Below are 12,020 nucleotides of genomic sequence, written 5' to 3'. Positions count from 1 at the left end.
GTACAATATGTCTTGGAAAAACATTCTCAGAATCCCGTGATCTGTTGAAGCATTCCAGAGTTATTACCACATAAAGTAACACTAAAATTTGGTCTGGTCATGAAGGTGAAAACAGGTTTGGGGGTGAAGAGTTTAAAATGACTAGCTGTATATAATGGGTTTCCTAAACTGGATAACCCTTAAGATGCAAAGAAAAATGAAAATTGTTTGAAATTTATGTATGTTTTGTTTTTCAGGGAACAGCCATGATATTTTTACTAACAAAAACACAGGTCGCTCTTGCCGATTCTAAAGGTCAAGTGAAGACAATAGTGAAAACTGATGAGATTGCCAGTGTTGCTGTAAGCAAGTTCAGTGATGGCCTGTTCTTAATTCAGCTGACCCAGGTACTGATTTCTGGTGATGACTTCTAATCTTTAAAATCAAATTTGTCGAGTGTATTTGCATTTTAACCTTTATAAATAATATTATATAATTGACTTTAAACGTTGCAAATAATAATGTTTCTAGAGTGATAACATAAAAACATGTACAAACGATAAAGATGAGGAAATTCGGCACATCGAACCCATCTACTGTACAAGAATACATAGTATTGACAAGTGCAAGTAGTGCTTTACCTCTTCAAACATGGGATAATAATGCCGGGAAAAAAAGCCTGTGTGACTAATAACAGAGCTGGACTACACAAAGACTAGTCAACATTAATAAGTAGAAATATAACACTGATCATATAAATATAGAGTTGTCCTCAAAAGTTTAAATAACCCAGCAGAATTTTTGCTTTCTTGGCCTTTTTTCAGGGAATATGAATGATAACACCAAAACTTTTTCTCCACTCATGGTTAGTGGTTGGGTGAAGCCATTTATTGTCAAACTGCTGTGTTTTCTCTTTTTAAATCATAATGACAACCGAAAACATCCAAATGACCCTGATCAAAAGTTCACATACCCTGGTGATTTTGGCCTAATAACATGCACAGAAGTTGACACAAATGGGTTTGAATGGCTACTAAAGGTAACATCCTCACCTGTGACCTGTTTGCTTGTAATCAGTGTGTGTGTGCATAAAAGATGTGTGAGTTTCTGGGATCCATACAGACTCTTGCATCTTTCATCCAGCCACTGACAATTCTGGATTGTGAGTCATGGGGAAAGCAAAAGAATTGTCAATGGATCTACGGGAAAAGGTAGCTGAACTGTATAACACAGGGAAAGGGATACAAAAAGATATCCAAGGAATTGATAGTGCCATTCAAACTGTGATTAACATAAAGAAAATTAGGGGCTCTGTAAAAGCAAAACCACGGTCAGGTAGACCACCAGAAATTTTGTCCACAACTGCCAGGAAAATTGTTCGGGATGCAAAGAAAAACCCACAAATAACATCAGCCGAAATACTGGACTCTCTGAAAACTAGCGTTGTGGCTGTTTCAAGATGCACAATAAGGAGGCACTTGACGAAAAATGGGCTGCATAGTCGAGTTGCCAGAAGAAAGACATTACTGCACAAATGCAGGAACACCATTCTTACTGCAGAGCTTGGAGGTGGATCGCTGATGTTTTGGGGATGTGTGAGCTACAAAGGCAGAAGAAACTTAGTCAAACATGAAGGAAAGATGAATGCAGCACGTTATCAGCAAATACTGGAGGTAAATTTGCAATCATCAGCCCGGAAGCTGCGCATGGGAAATACTTGGACGTTCCAACATGACAACTATCCAAAACATAAGGCCAAGTCGACCTGTCATTGGCTACAGCAGAACAAAGTGAAGGTTCTGGAGTGGCCATCTCAGTCTCCTGACGTCAATATCATTGAGCCACTCTGGGGAGATCTCAAGCTCGCAGTGCATGCTAGACAGCCCAGGAATTTACAGGAACTGGAGGCTTTTTCCAAGAAGAGTGGGCAGCTTTACCATCTTAGAAAATAAAGAACCTCATCCACAACTACCACAAAGACTTCAAGCTGTCATTGATGTTAGAGGGGGCAATACATGGTATTAAGAAATGGGGTATGTGAACTTTTGGTCAGGGTCATTTGGATGTTATGGGTTGTCATGATTTAAAAAGAGAAAACACAGTAACCATGAGTGGAGAAAAAGTTTTGGTGTTATCATTCATATTCTCTGAAAAAAGGCCAAGATAGGAAAAATTCTGTCAGGGTATTATTTTTATTTATTTATTTATATAGCACCATGGTGCTGTACATGAGAAGGGGTTACATACAAATTACAGATATCACTTACAGTAAGCAAACTAACAATTACAGACTGATACAGAGGGGCGAGGACCCTGCCCTTGCGGGCTTACATTCTACAGGATGGTGGGGAAGGAGACAATAGGTTGAGGGTTGCAGGAGCTCCGCTGTTGGTAAGGCGGTAGCTTCAGTAGTGGTGAGGAGGCAGCAGGGCCAGTGCAGGCTGTAGGCTTTCCTGAAGAGGTGGGTTTTCAGGTTCCATCTGAAGCATCCGAATGTGGTTCATAGTCGGTCATGTTGGGGCAAAGAATTCCAGAGGATGGGGGATATTCGGGAGAAGTCTTGGAGGCAGTTGGGTGAGGAGCGAATAAGTGTGGAGGAGAGAAGGAGGTCTTGAGAGGACCGGAGATTACATGAGGGAAGATATCGGGAGATTAGTTCAGCGATATATGGAGGAGACAGGTTATGGATGGCTTTGTAGGTTTGTATTAGTAATTTGAACTGGATACGCTGAGGGAATGAGAGTCAGTGAAGAGATTTGCAGAGGGGGGAAGCGGAGGAGTAGCGAGGAGAGAGATGACTTAGTTGGGCAGCAGACTTAAGGATGGACTGGAGAGGTGAAAGGGTGTTAGCAGGGAGGCCACAGAAAAGGATGTTGCAGTAGTCAAGGCTGGAGATGATGAGGGCATGCACAAGCATTTTAGTAGATTGACGGTTGAGGAAAGAATGGATTCTGGAGATATTTTTGAGCTGGAGGCGACAGGAGGTGGAAAGAGCTTGGATGTGCGGTTTGAAGGACAGGGCAGAGTCAAGGGTTACTCCGAGGCAGCGGACTTCCGGTACGGGGGAAAGTGTGATGTCGTTAATTGCGATAGATAGGTCAGGTGAGGAAGATGTTTGAGATGGAGGAAAGATGAGGAGTTCAGATTTGTCCGCATTGAGTTTGAGGAAGCGAGAGGAGAAGAAGGAGGATATGGCTGATAGACACTCCGGGATTCTGGACAGCAGAGAGATGACGTCTGGGCCAGAAAGGTAGATCTGAGTGTCATCAGCATAAAGGTGGTACTGGAATCCATGGGACTTTATGAGTTGTCCCAGGCCAAGTGTATAGAAAGGGTATGTAAACTTTTGAGCACAACTGTATGCTAACAATCTAATGTCAAATAATAACACTTATACTCACCTTTGCTGCAGGCGCCATTCCAGCTGTGTTGGCATTGGGTTTCCTGTGATATTATGTCACGAAATCCCTGTGGCCAATCAGTGCTGGTTTCACTCATCTCTCCTACAGACATACTTGACTTCCTGGAGGAAGTGAGAGCAGTTACTTATCTCTCTTCCTCCGTATGTCTTGATTTGTGCTAAAGAAGGAAGAGTGAAGTCATTGCTGATTGCCAGCAGTGATCATATGCCACGCGAGAATCGGGAGAGCCAGTGCTGACATAGCTGGAATGGCTTTGGTAGCAAAGGTGTGTATATGTGTTATTATTTGACATTAGATTGTTATCATATATTTACAGTATATGACCGGTTTTATATTTCTACTTATTAATGTAATTAATTTTACATAGGGATTCAAAATGGGTTATCCAAATAGTGGGAAACCCCTTTAATTTACGAAATATTTTAATCCCTTCATCACCTACACAGCTCTCCTGTTCTCAAAATGGCTTCTGATAGAAGAGCATGTGACCAGACTTGTACATTGGAAGAACAACTTTACCTTGCAAAAAGCTTTTCAGTTGGAAGAGGCTGATGGACTGATCTGGTCTCTCGATCCTCCATCAGCAGTCACTTCATCGACAGGACAGCTGTGCAGACTGTAAAGAGGCCTGTATTAACAAGTGCCGGGGAGAACCTGTAATACTTATACATAAGTGATACAAAACCATGTCCTCAACATATGTGTTCAAATATAAAGTGGACAAACCCTTTAAAAACTCCACAGGTGCCAATACATTTTAGATGAAAATTAGTAATCCCATTTTTTTTAAGCAATGCTGACAACGCTGACTGTCTAATGAGTAGTTAGCAATATATTTTTAAAGGATGCTTCAAAATATGTGAGTTAAGTATTAATCAGGTTGTCCTGGGTAGTGTATTCAAGAAACCTGGTGTAGCATGTGAGAAGTCTTGGAGATGGAAATGTGAGGTTCATATTACAGAGGATGTAAGTCTTAGATCAGTTGCAGAATGGAGAGCACGGGTAGGGTGATAGACAGAGATAAGGGAGATGTATGGTGGTGCAGAACTGTGGAGAGTTATGTGGGTGAAAAAAATAAGTAGATATACCAATTTCAGGTGTTGGGGGAGAAGGATCAGGCATGGTCCATTTTAATATGCCCTATCCGTTGTTTCCAAGAGAGATAAGCTTATTTTCCTATTTCAAGCCACGCAGGCATGGTATGGAATGGAACAGCTGTTGGCTGATATATATACGGGACAAAGGAGAAGTACAATTACTGTACAGTTTGTAGGCAGAGTCTGGTGACCCCAAATTGTATCAAGAGATGTTTTTGGATGATTTTATTTCATATTGATAAAACCCACAAGATACCTTCCCCCATTGCACATTGCTGACAATACAGCGGTATGTAAGCATTTGGCCACCCCTGGTCAAAATTACTCTTATTGTGAACAGTTAAGCTAGTTGAAGATGAAATGATCTCTAAAAGGCCTGAAGTTAAAGATGACACGTTTCCTTTGTATTTTAGGCAAAAAAAATTGTCATTTTTTACATTTTAAAAATTACAAAAAAGAAAATGGGCCGATGCAAAAGTTTGGGCACCCCTGCAGATTTGTGTGCTCAGATAACTTTGACCAAGGTTTCAGACCTTAATTAACCTGTTAGGAAAGGCCAGGTGATGCAAATTTTCCAGTTTTAGAAAAATCCAGTCTCCTATAACCATGTGCCAAAAAAGCAGCAGCCATGGGTTCTTCTAAGCAGCTGCCTATAACTCTGCAAATGAAAATCATGGAGACCCACAAAGCAGGAGAAGGTTATAAGAAGATAACAAAGCGTTTTCAAGCTGCCCTTTCTTCAGTTCGAAATGTCATTGAGAAATTGCAGTTAACAGGAACAGTGGAGGCCAAGATGAGGTCTGGAAGCAAAATTTCAGTGAGAGCTGCTCATAGGATTGCTAGAGAGGCAAATTGGAAGCCCTGTTTGACTGCAAAAGACCTTCAGAAACATTTAGCAGACTCTTGAGTTGTGGTACATTGTTCTACTGTTCAGAGACACCTGTACAAATATTGCCTTCATGGAGGAGTTATCGGAAGAAAACCTCTCCTGTGTCCTCACTATAAAATTCAGCTTCAGAAGTATGCAAAAGAACATCTAGACAAGCCTGATGCATTTTGGAAACAAGTCCTGTGAACTGATGAGGTTAAAATAGAACTCTTTGGCCACAATGATCAACGGTATTTGGGGAGAAAAAGGGCACAGAGTTTCAGGAAATGGACATCTTGCCAATAATTAAGCATGGGGGTGGATCAATCATGCTTTGGGGTTGTGTTGCAGCCAACGGCACGAGGAACATTTCACAGGTAGCGGGAAGAATGGATTCAATAAAATTGCAACAAATTCTTGATGCAAACATAACACGATATATAAAAAAGCTGAAATTGAAAAGATGGCATCTACAAATGGATAATTATCCTAAATACATGTCAAAATCAACAATAGACTATCTTAAAAGGCCCAAGCTGAAGGTTATACAATGGTCCTCACAGTCCCCTGATCTGAACATCATCAAAAATCTGTGACTAGACCTCATAATAGCAGAGGATGCAAGATGACCCAGGAATCTCACAGAACTGGAAGAATTTCTCAAGAAAGAATGGAGGAAAATCCCTCAAACAAGAATTGAAAGCCTCTTGTCTGGCTATAAAAAGCATTTACAAGCTGTGATACTTTCAAAAGGGGGTGCTATTAGGTACAAACCATGCAGAGTGCCCAAACGCTTGCATCTGCCCATTTTCCCTTTTGTAATTTTTAAAACGTTGTCAAGATCTCACTCAGTCGGAGTAGCCTTTGGAAGTGGGGAGTCACCAGAAATAATACACAAGACACGTCTCGTATAGTGTATCACTGGGAAGCCTTCTGAAGCACGCCTCCCTTCAAGCTGCTATCCTCTCTTTATATAGTTTGTACAGGTAGTTTCAATGGTTAAGTTAGTTTCAGTGGTTATACAAGTTTTACAAGTTTGAACAAAGAAAGAAGGAAAAAACAGTTTCGTGGGCGGCAGTTTCACAGCCAAAACAATACAGATGGCAGTTTCACAGCAAACAAAACAATACAGTACAGTTTCACCTATGTGGCTGTTTCACAGATAAGAAAAACAGGATTTTCATACTATAGTTAAAATGTCCTTGAATGGACATGTCAATATGTATCACAAATTCTTCTTCTTTTTCTTTTTGGTTCATTGAGGTAATCATTTTTGTTCTGCTCTTCACAATCCCCCCTTTGACATATTCCATTCAAAACCTCGTCATATAGACGAAAAACTTTATATTCTCGCATCCATTACACAAAATTTATTTGTGCATACCGAGATACCCTTGAGTACAACCTTGAATAATACATATATAATTATAATAACTATAACTGCATGTATTAGGCTTTGCATAATCCCGGTAACCCACCCACCGAACCCTCTGAACCAATTGGCCGGGTTAAGAAAAGAAAAGGTATCTGACCACCAGCTATCCTTATTTTGGTCATTGTCTTTGACAATCATGAGTCTTATACTGCTTTTTTGCAATGGCTGGCATGTATCCATGATGCCTTTCCTTCAAGCTTGACTGCTGTTGGAGTTGTTAACAGGACTTGGAAAGGTCCATCAAATCTCGGTTCCAGAGTCTTTCTGGTGTGTCTTTTCACGTAGACTTGATCACCAGGCTCCAACTTGTGGCCTCCTTCGAGATTTTCTGGATCTGGAAGGGAAGCAAAAACTTGCGAACGCACTTTAGTTAAACGTTTTTGTAATTCTTGAACATAAGCAGTTAAAGTCTCAGTATTCAACATCAGTTGTTGTGGAAAATAACAACCCAAATTTGCTGCTCTACCAAAAAGAATCTCATGTGGTGACAGCTTAGCCTTCCCCCTTGGGGCGTTTCGGATGGAATACAGGGCAAGTGGTAGACACTCGGTCCAAGGCTTTCCTGTTTCTGCCATGGCCTTCTGGATTTTTAATTTTATCGTTCCATTTAATCTTTCCACTTTACCTGAACTCTGTGGGTGATACGGAGTGTGAAACTGGTTTTCTACTCCCAACATTTTCATAACATTCTGGAATATTTCTCCAGTAAAATGGGTACCCCTATCTGACTCGATCACCTCAGGCATGCCGTAACGGGGTATCAGTTCATGTGCTATTTTAATGGCAGTAGTTTTTGCTGAGGCTTTACGAACTGGATAAGCCTCTGGCCACCCTGAGAACATGTCCACACACACAAGCACATATTCGTATCCATTGTACCTAGGAAGCTGGATGTAGTCGATCTGGAGTCTTTGAAAGGGATACAGTGGTCTTACATGATGCTTGGTTGGGGTTTTAATGGTCTGACCTGGATTGTGTGCCAGGCATATAGTGCATGCAGCACACATGTTCCGAGCGAAATTGCCAAAGCCTGGAGCCAACCACCTTTCTTTTACCTTGAGCGTCATACCGTTTGCCGACACATGCGTAGGTAGGTGGAGGTCACTTGCCACTGCGGGGTACCAGGCTCTGGGTAAACACAACAAAGTTCCTTTTTTCCATAATCCTTGCTGATCTTCTGCCCCTTTTTTCTGCCACTGCCCTCGTTCTTCGTCATCTACCTGTTTCTGAGCTTCCTTCAATCTCTCCTCATCATCTTCAGAGCTATCTAGTGTGTGGGCATGATGTAAGGGTTTACGTGCTGCCTGTTTTGCTGCCTTATCAGCTTTATTGTTACCCCTGGCTTCCTCAGTGTCGAGTCTCACATGTGCAGCTACCTTTATTACCGCTATTTCTTTAGTTTCTTGTGCTGCCTCCAGAATCTGTCTAATGAGGGAGGCATGTTTAACAGGTTGGCCTGAAGCAGTCATATAACCTCTGGCTCTCCATATTACGCCAAAATCGAAAATAATGCCATGTGCATATCTAGAATCAGTGTATATGTTTGCTGTCTGATCTTTGGCTATTTTTAGAGCTTCAACCAATGCCGTAAGTTCTGCTTCTTGTGCAGACTGATTAGCAGGGAGAGGTTCTGCTTTCAGCACTTCATGCTGAGTTACTACCGCATAACCTGTATGAAATTGTCCATTCATATCTGCATATCTACTGCCATCTATGAAAAGTTCAAATGTAGCATTACAGAGTGGCTTGTCACGTACATTACATAAGCCCTGAGTCTCTTGTTCCATTAATTGTACACAATCATGCATTGACTCTGATGGGTCAAAGGAGTTGGAGAGTGCAGTTTCCTCATGTATGGCACCCCCCTCAGACTCTAAAGGGAGCAAAGACGCGAGATTAAGAGTCTGAACCCTGGCAAAGGAAATGTTGGGCGGCAGTAATAAGGAACATTGGAGACGGAGGTGTCTGGCCATTGAAATATGTTTAGGTTGGACCTGGTTAAGAATGCCATGTACATCATGAGTGGTCTGAACTAGAAGTGGGTGATCAAGGACAATCTCAGAAGCTTTATCTAATAACAGTGAAATTGCGGCTACTACTCTTACACAAGAAGGTGCGGCTCTAGCTACAGGGTCTAGATGAGCTGATATGTATGCCACAGGTCTCTGTTTGTTTCCATGTTTTTGTGTGAGCACCCCTGTAGCATGTGAGGATATCTCAGCTGCCATTAATTGAAAAGGTTTGATGCTTCCCTGTCCCCCTCAAACTCACTCATTATTTATACTTTTACTTCAGGGTGACTTCCCCCTGTTGACCTTTCTTCAGCTGCCCAGTAATTAGCTAATGCCTCAACTCTCCTGAACCCCATAAAATGAATGCAATTTTCTTTTCCTAGTCAATTGCTTCTGTTTTCTATACAGACACCCCTACCAGTTTTCCACAATTCAAAAGAGAAACATACAACCCTCGCAGCTACTTAACACCCTAGGAAAACTAAACTTTTAGCTAAGGTACACTGACTCTAGTTGTATCCTGCATCAGGTGAACGAAACCATGTTGTCCGTCCAAACTTCAAGGTCAGCACACTGTATAACATGACACTCCATCGTGTACATCCGTTATCTGTCCATGCTTACTCAACAACATCCTTTATCTAATCTAAGATGCACAGGAAAACAAACAAACAAAGTCAGTTTTACAGCTAAACTTCAAAGCTTAGGTGAACACACACCTCCCTACCTATCTTAGTTCAAGCAACAAATCAGAGCATCCATGGATGTGACTCTATTATCCTGTGATCTGTGTTACTCTTATCATTATGAATTATATGGAAACCTGGAGCTAAAAACACAAGTACCAGTAAATAATCTAATTTACTTCACAGGGGGTCTGATAGAAAACAGCAAAAAAAAAAAAAAAAAAAAAACAACAAGTAACAAATCCTATTATCATTGCAATCACATTGCACATCAGATAAGGCCCTTCTGCCTCCTGTCTAAAGGCTGAAGGCCCCGTCTCACTAAGCGATTTACCAACGATCACGACCAGCGATACGACCTGGCCGTGATCGTTGGTAAGTCGCTGTGTGGTCGCTGGGGAGCTGTCACACAGACCGCTCTCCCCAGCGACCAACGATCAGGGGAACGACTTCGGCATCGTTGAAACTGTCTTCAACGATGCCGAAGTCCCCCTGCAGCACCCGGGTAACCAGGGTAAACATCGGGTTACTAAGCGCAGGGCCGCGCTTAGTAACCCGATGTTTACCCTGGTTACCAAAAAAAACAAACAGTACATACTCGCCTTTCGGTGTCCAGGTCCCTTGCCGTCTGCTTCCTGCTCTGACTGACTGAGCCGCCGTACACTGAGAGCAGAGCGCAGCGGTGACGTCACTGCTGTGCTCTCACTTCTCACTGTACGGCCGGGAGTCAGTGAGAGCAGGAAGCAGACGGCAAGGGACCTGACGGACATCAGAAGGCGAGTATGTACTGTTTGTTTTTTTTTACATTTACGCTGGTAACCAGGGTAAACATCGGGTTACTAAGCGCGGCCCTGCACTTAGTAACCCGATGTTTATCCTGGTTACCAGTGAAGACATCGCTGGATCGGTGTCACACACACCGATTCAGCAATGTCAGCGGGGCCTCAACGACCAAAAAAAGGTCCAGGCCATTCCGACACGACCAGCGATCTCGCAGCAGGGGCCTGATCGCTGGTACGTGTCACACATAGCGAGATCGCTATGGAGGTCGCTGTTGCGTCACAAAACTTGTGACTCAGCAGCGATCTCGCTAGCGATCTCGCTATGTGAGACGGGGCCTTGAGTCACACTGGTCTAACAATTCATTTCAATGACAAAGGAGCAAACTTAGCAAATAGAAGAAGAATAAAAGGAGCTAAAACAAAACAAACAATGAAAGACCAGAGACCAGATAGAAACTCTATAATCTGAGTTTACATCAAGACCTCACTATCCTATTTTTGGGTATAAAGGTTCCTGAATCTATATCTGCTTTTCTCTTCCTACATTCCCTTTGGAAATGTCCTGGCTTCTTACAGTAATGACAAGTAAACTTTTGATTAGCAGAGCCAATATTAGCCTGTGCAATTCTTACTGGCTTAGAATTTTCTCTTAAGTCCATTTCTATCCCTACAGCTTTCTGTCTAGCCAGGTGTGGGTCTTCCAAGGTTCTCCAATCAGGGGTTGCGGCCTTAAGCTTTTCCTTCACTTTTGGAGACAATCCATCTATAAAGGTTTTTGTAACTAACCTCATCATTCCTGGAGCGGTTAGATCCATGCCTTCATCTCTGAAATTATTTTCTACACTGAGATAATATTCGTCTACTGATTGTCCAGATTTCTGAGCCACCACTCCCGTTGTTCCTCTTTGCCTCTGTCTCTCCCTCATGAAAACCATTAAGTGATCTACAAATTGCGTACCTGATTCTATCGTTTGTAAGGCACCATCTCCTTCTGTAAAAAACCTGTTTTTCCTGTTTAGTTTTGCATTTTCTAAGGCATTAGTACCTCTTGTATCTCGTCCTCCTATGACTCTCTTTAATTCCTTTATTCTGTCACTAGCATTTCCCCAATTGTATTCAAGATCTGCAGACAATCCTTTGTGATATCCTACAGGAGGCTGCAACTTTTTACAGAGTTGGGATGGGAGCCATACCCGAAGTAATGCACATGCAGCCCTATTACCTAGATTGTATTGTGTCACTACAGCTTCTAACCTATTGGAGAGACTAATGGCTGATGCGCTTGTGTCAAATTTCCCTAATATCTGGCATAGGTTTGTTTTCTCTTGTATGGTGAGTGTTGTGCAATGTACTTGATTGCTGCTGTTTATAAGCGAATTCTCCCTCAATTGTCTTAATCTACCTGACTCAGGAGTAAAGAGAGAGGAATTCTGATTTGGGTTGCCTTCAGGGCTATCAGCAGTGCAGACAGGCTGCTCCTCCCCCCTTTTCCAGTCTCTTTCTTCCTGGTCATTAGATTTGCACATTTGATTACAGCAATGACTATTCACTTTAGTACTTTTCTGTGATTTCAAAGACATATTATCATGTTCTTTTAGTTTCAGTTTTACATTAGCATCATGCAACTGATTTCTAAGTATTGTCATAACATCATTATACTTTGCTTCCTTTTCTTCTAGCAAAGCAATTCGCTGTTCCCTAAGTTTACATCTTTCCTTATACTCCTCGAGCTTATCTTC

The 12,020-nt window shown here is 42.0% G+C and overlaps 1 protein-coding gene across 3 annotated transcripts in view; it reads left to right on the top strand.

Annotated features, from left to right (window-relative positions):
• The window catches only part of MYO1A (myosin IA), a 136,263-nt gene that overhangs the window by 121,385 nt on the left and 2,858 nt on the right, over positions 1 to 12,020 (top strand). For all 3 annotated transcript variants that reach the window (XM_077297705.1, XM_077297703.1, XM_077297704.1), the window contains one exon: positions 237 to 386. In XM_077297705.1, the coding sequence (XP_077153820.1) occupies positions 237 to 386 (150 nt within the window). The remainder of the gene's footprint in view (positions 1 to 236; positions 387 to 12,020) is intronic.

The sequence above is a fragment of the Ranitomeya variabilis genome, chromosome 3, assembly GCF_051348905.1.
Source record: "Ranitomeya variabilis isolate aRanVar5 chromosome 3, aRanVar5.hap1, whole genome shotgun sequence".
Taxonomy (NCBI): Eukaryota; Metazoa; Chordata; class Amphibia; order Anura; family Dendrobatidae; genus Ranitomeya; species Ranitomeya variabilis.
Note: the sequence above shows the minus strand (reverse complement) of the source record. Positions and strands in the feature narration are given on the sequence as shown.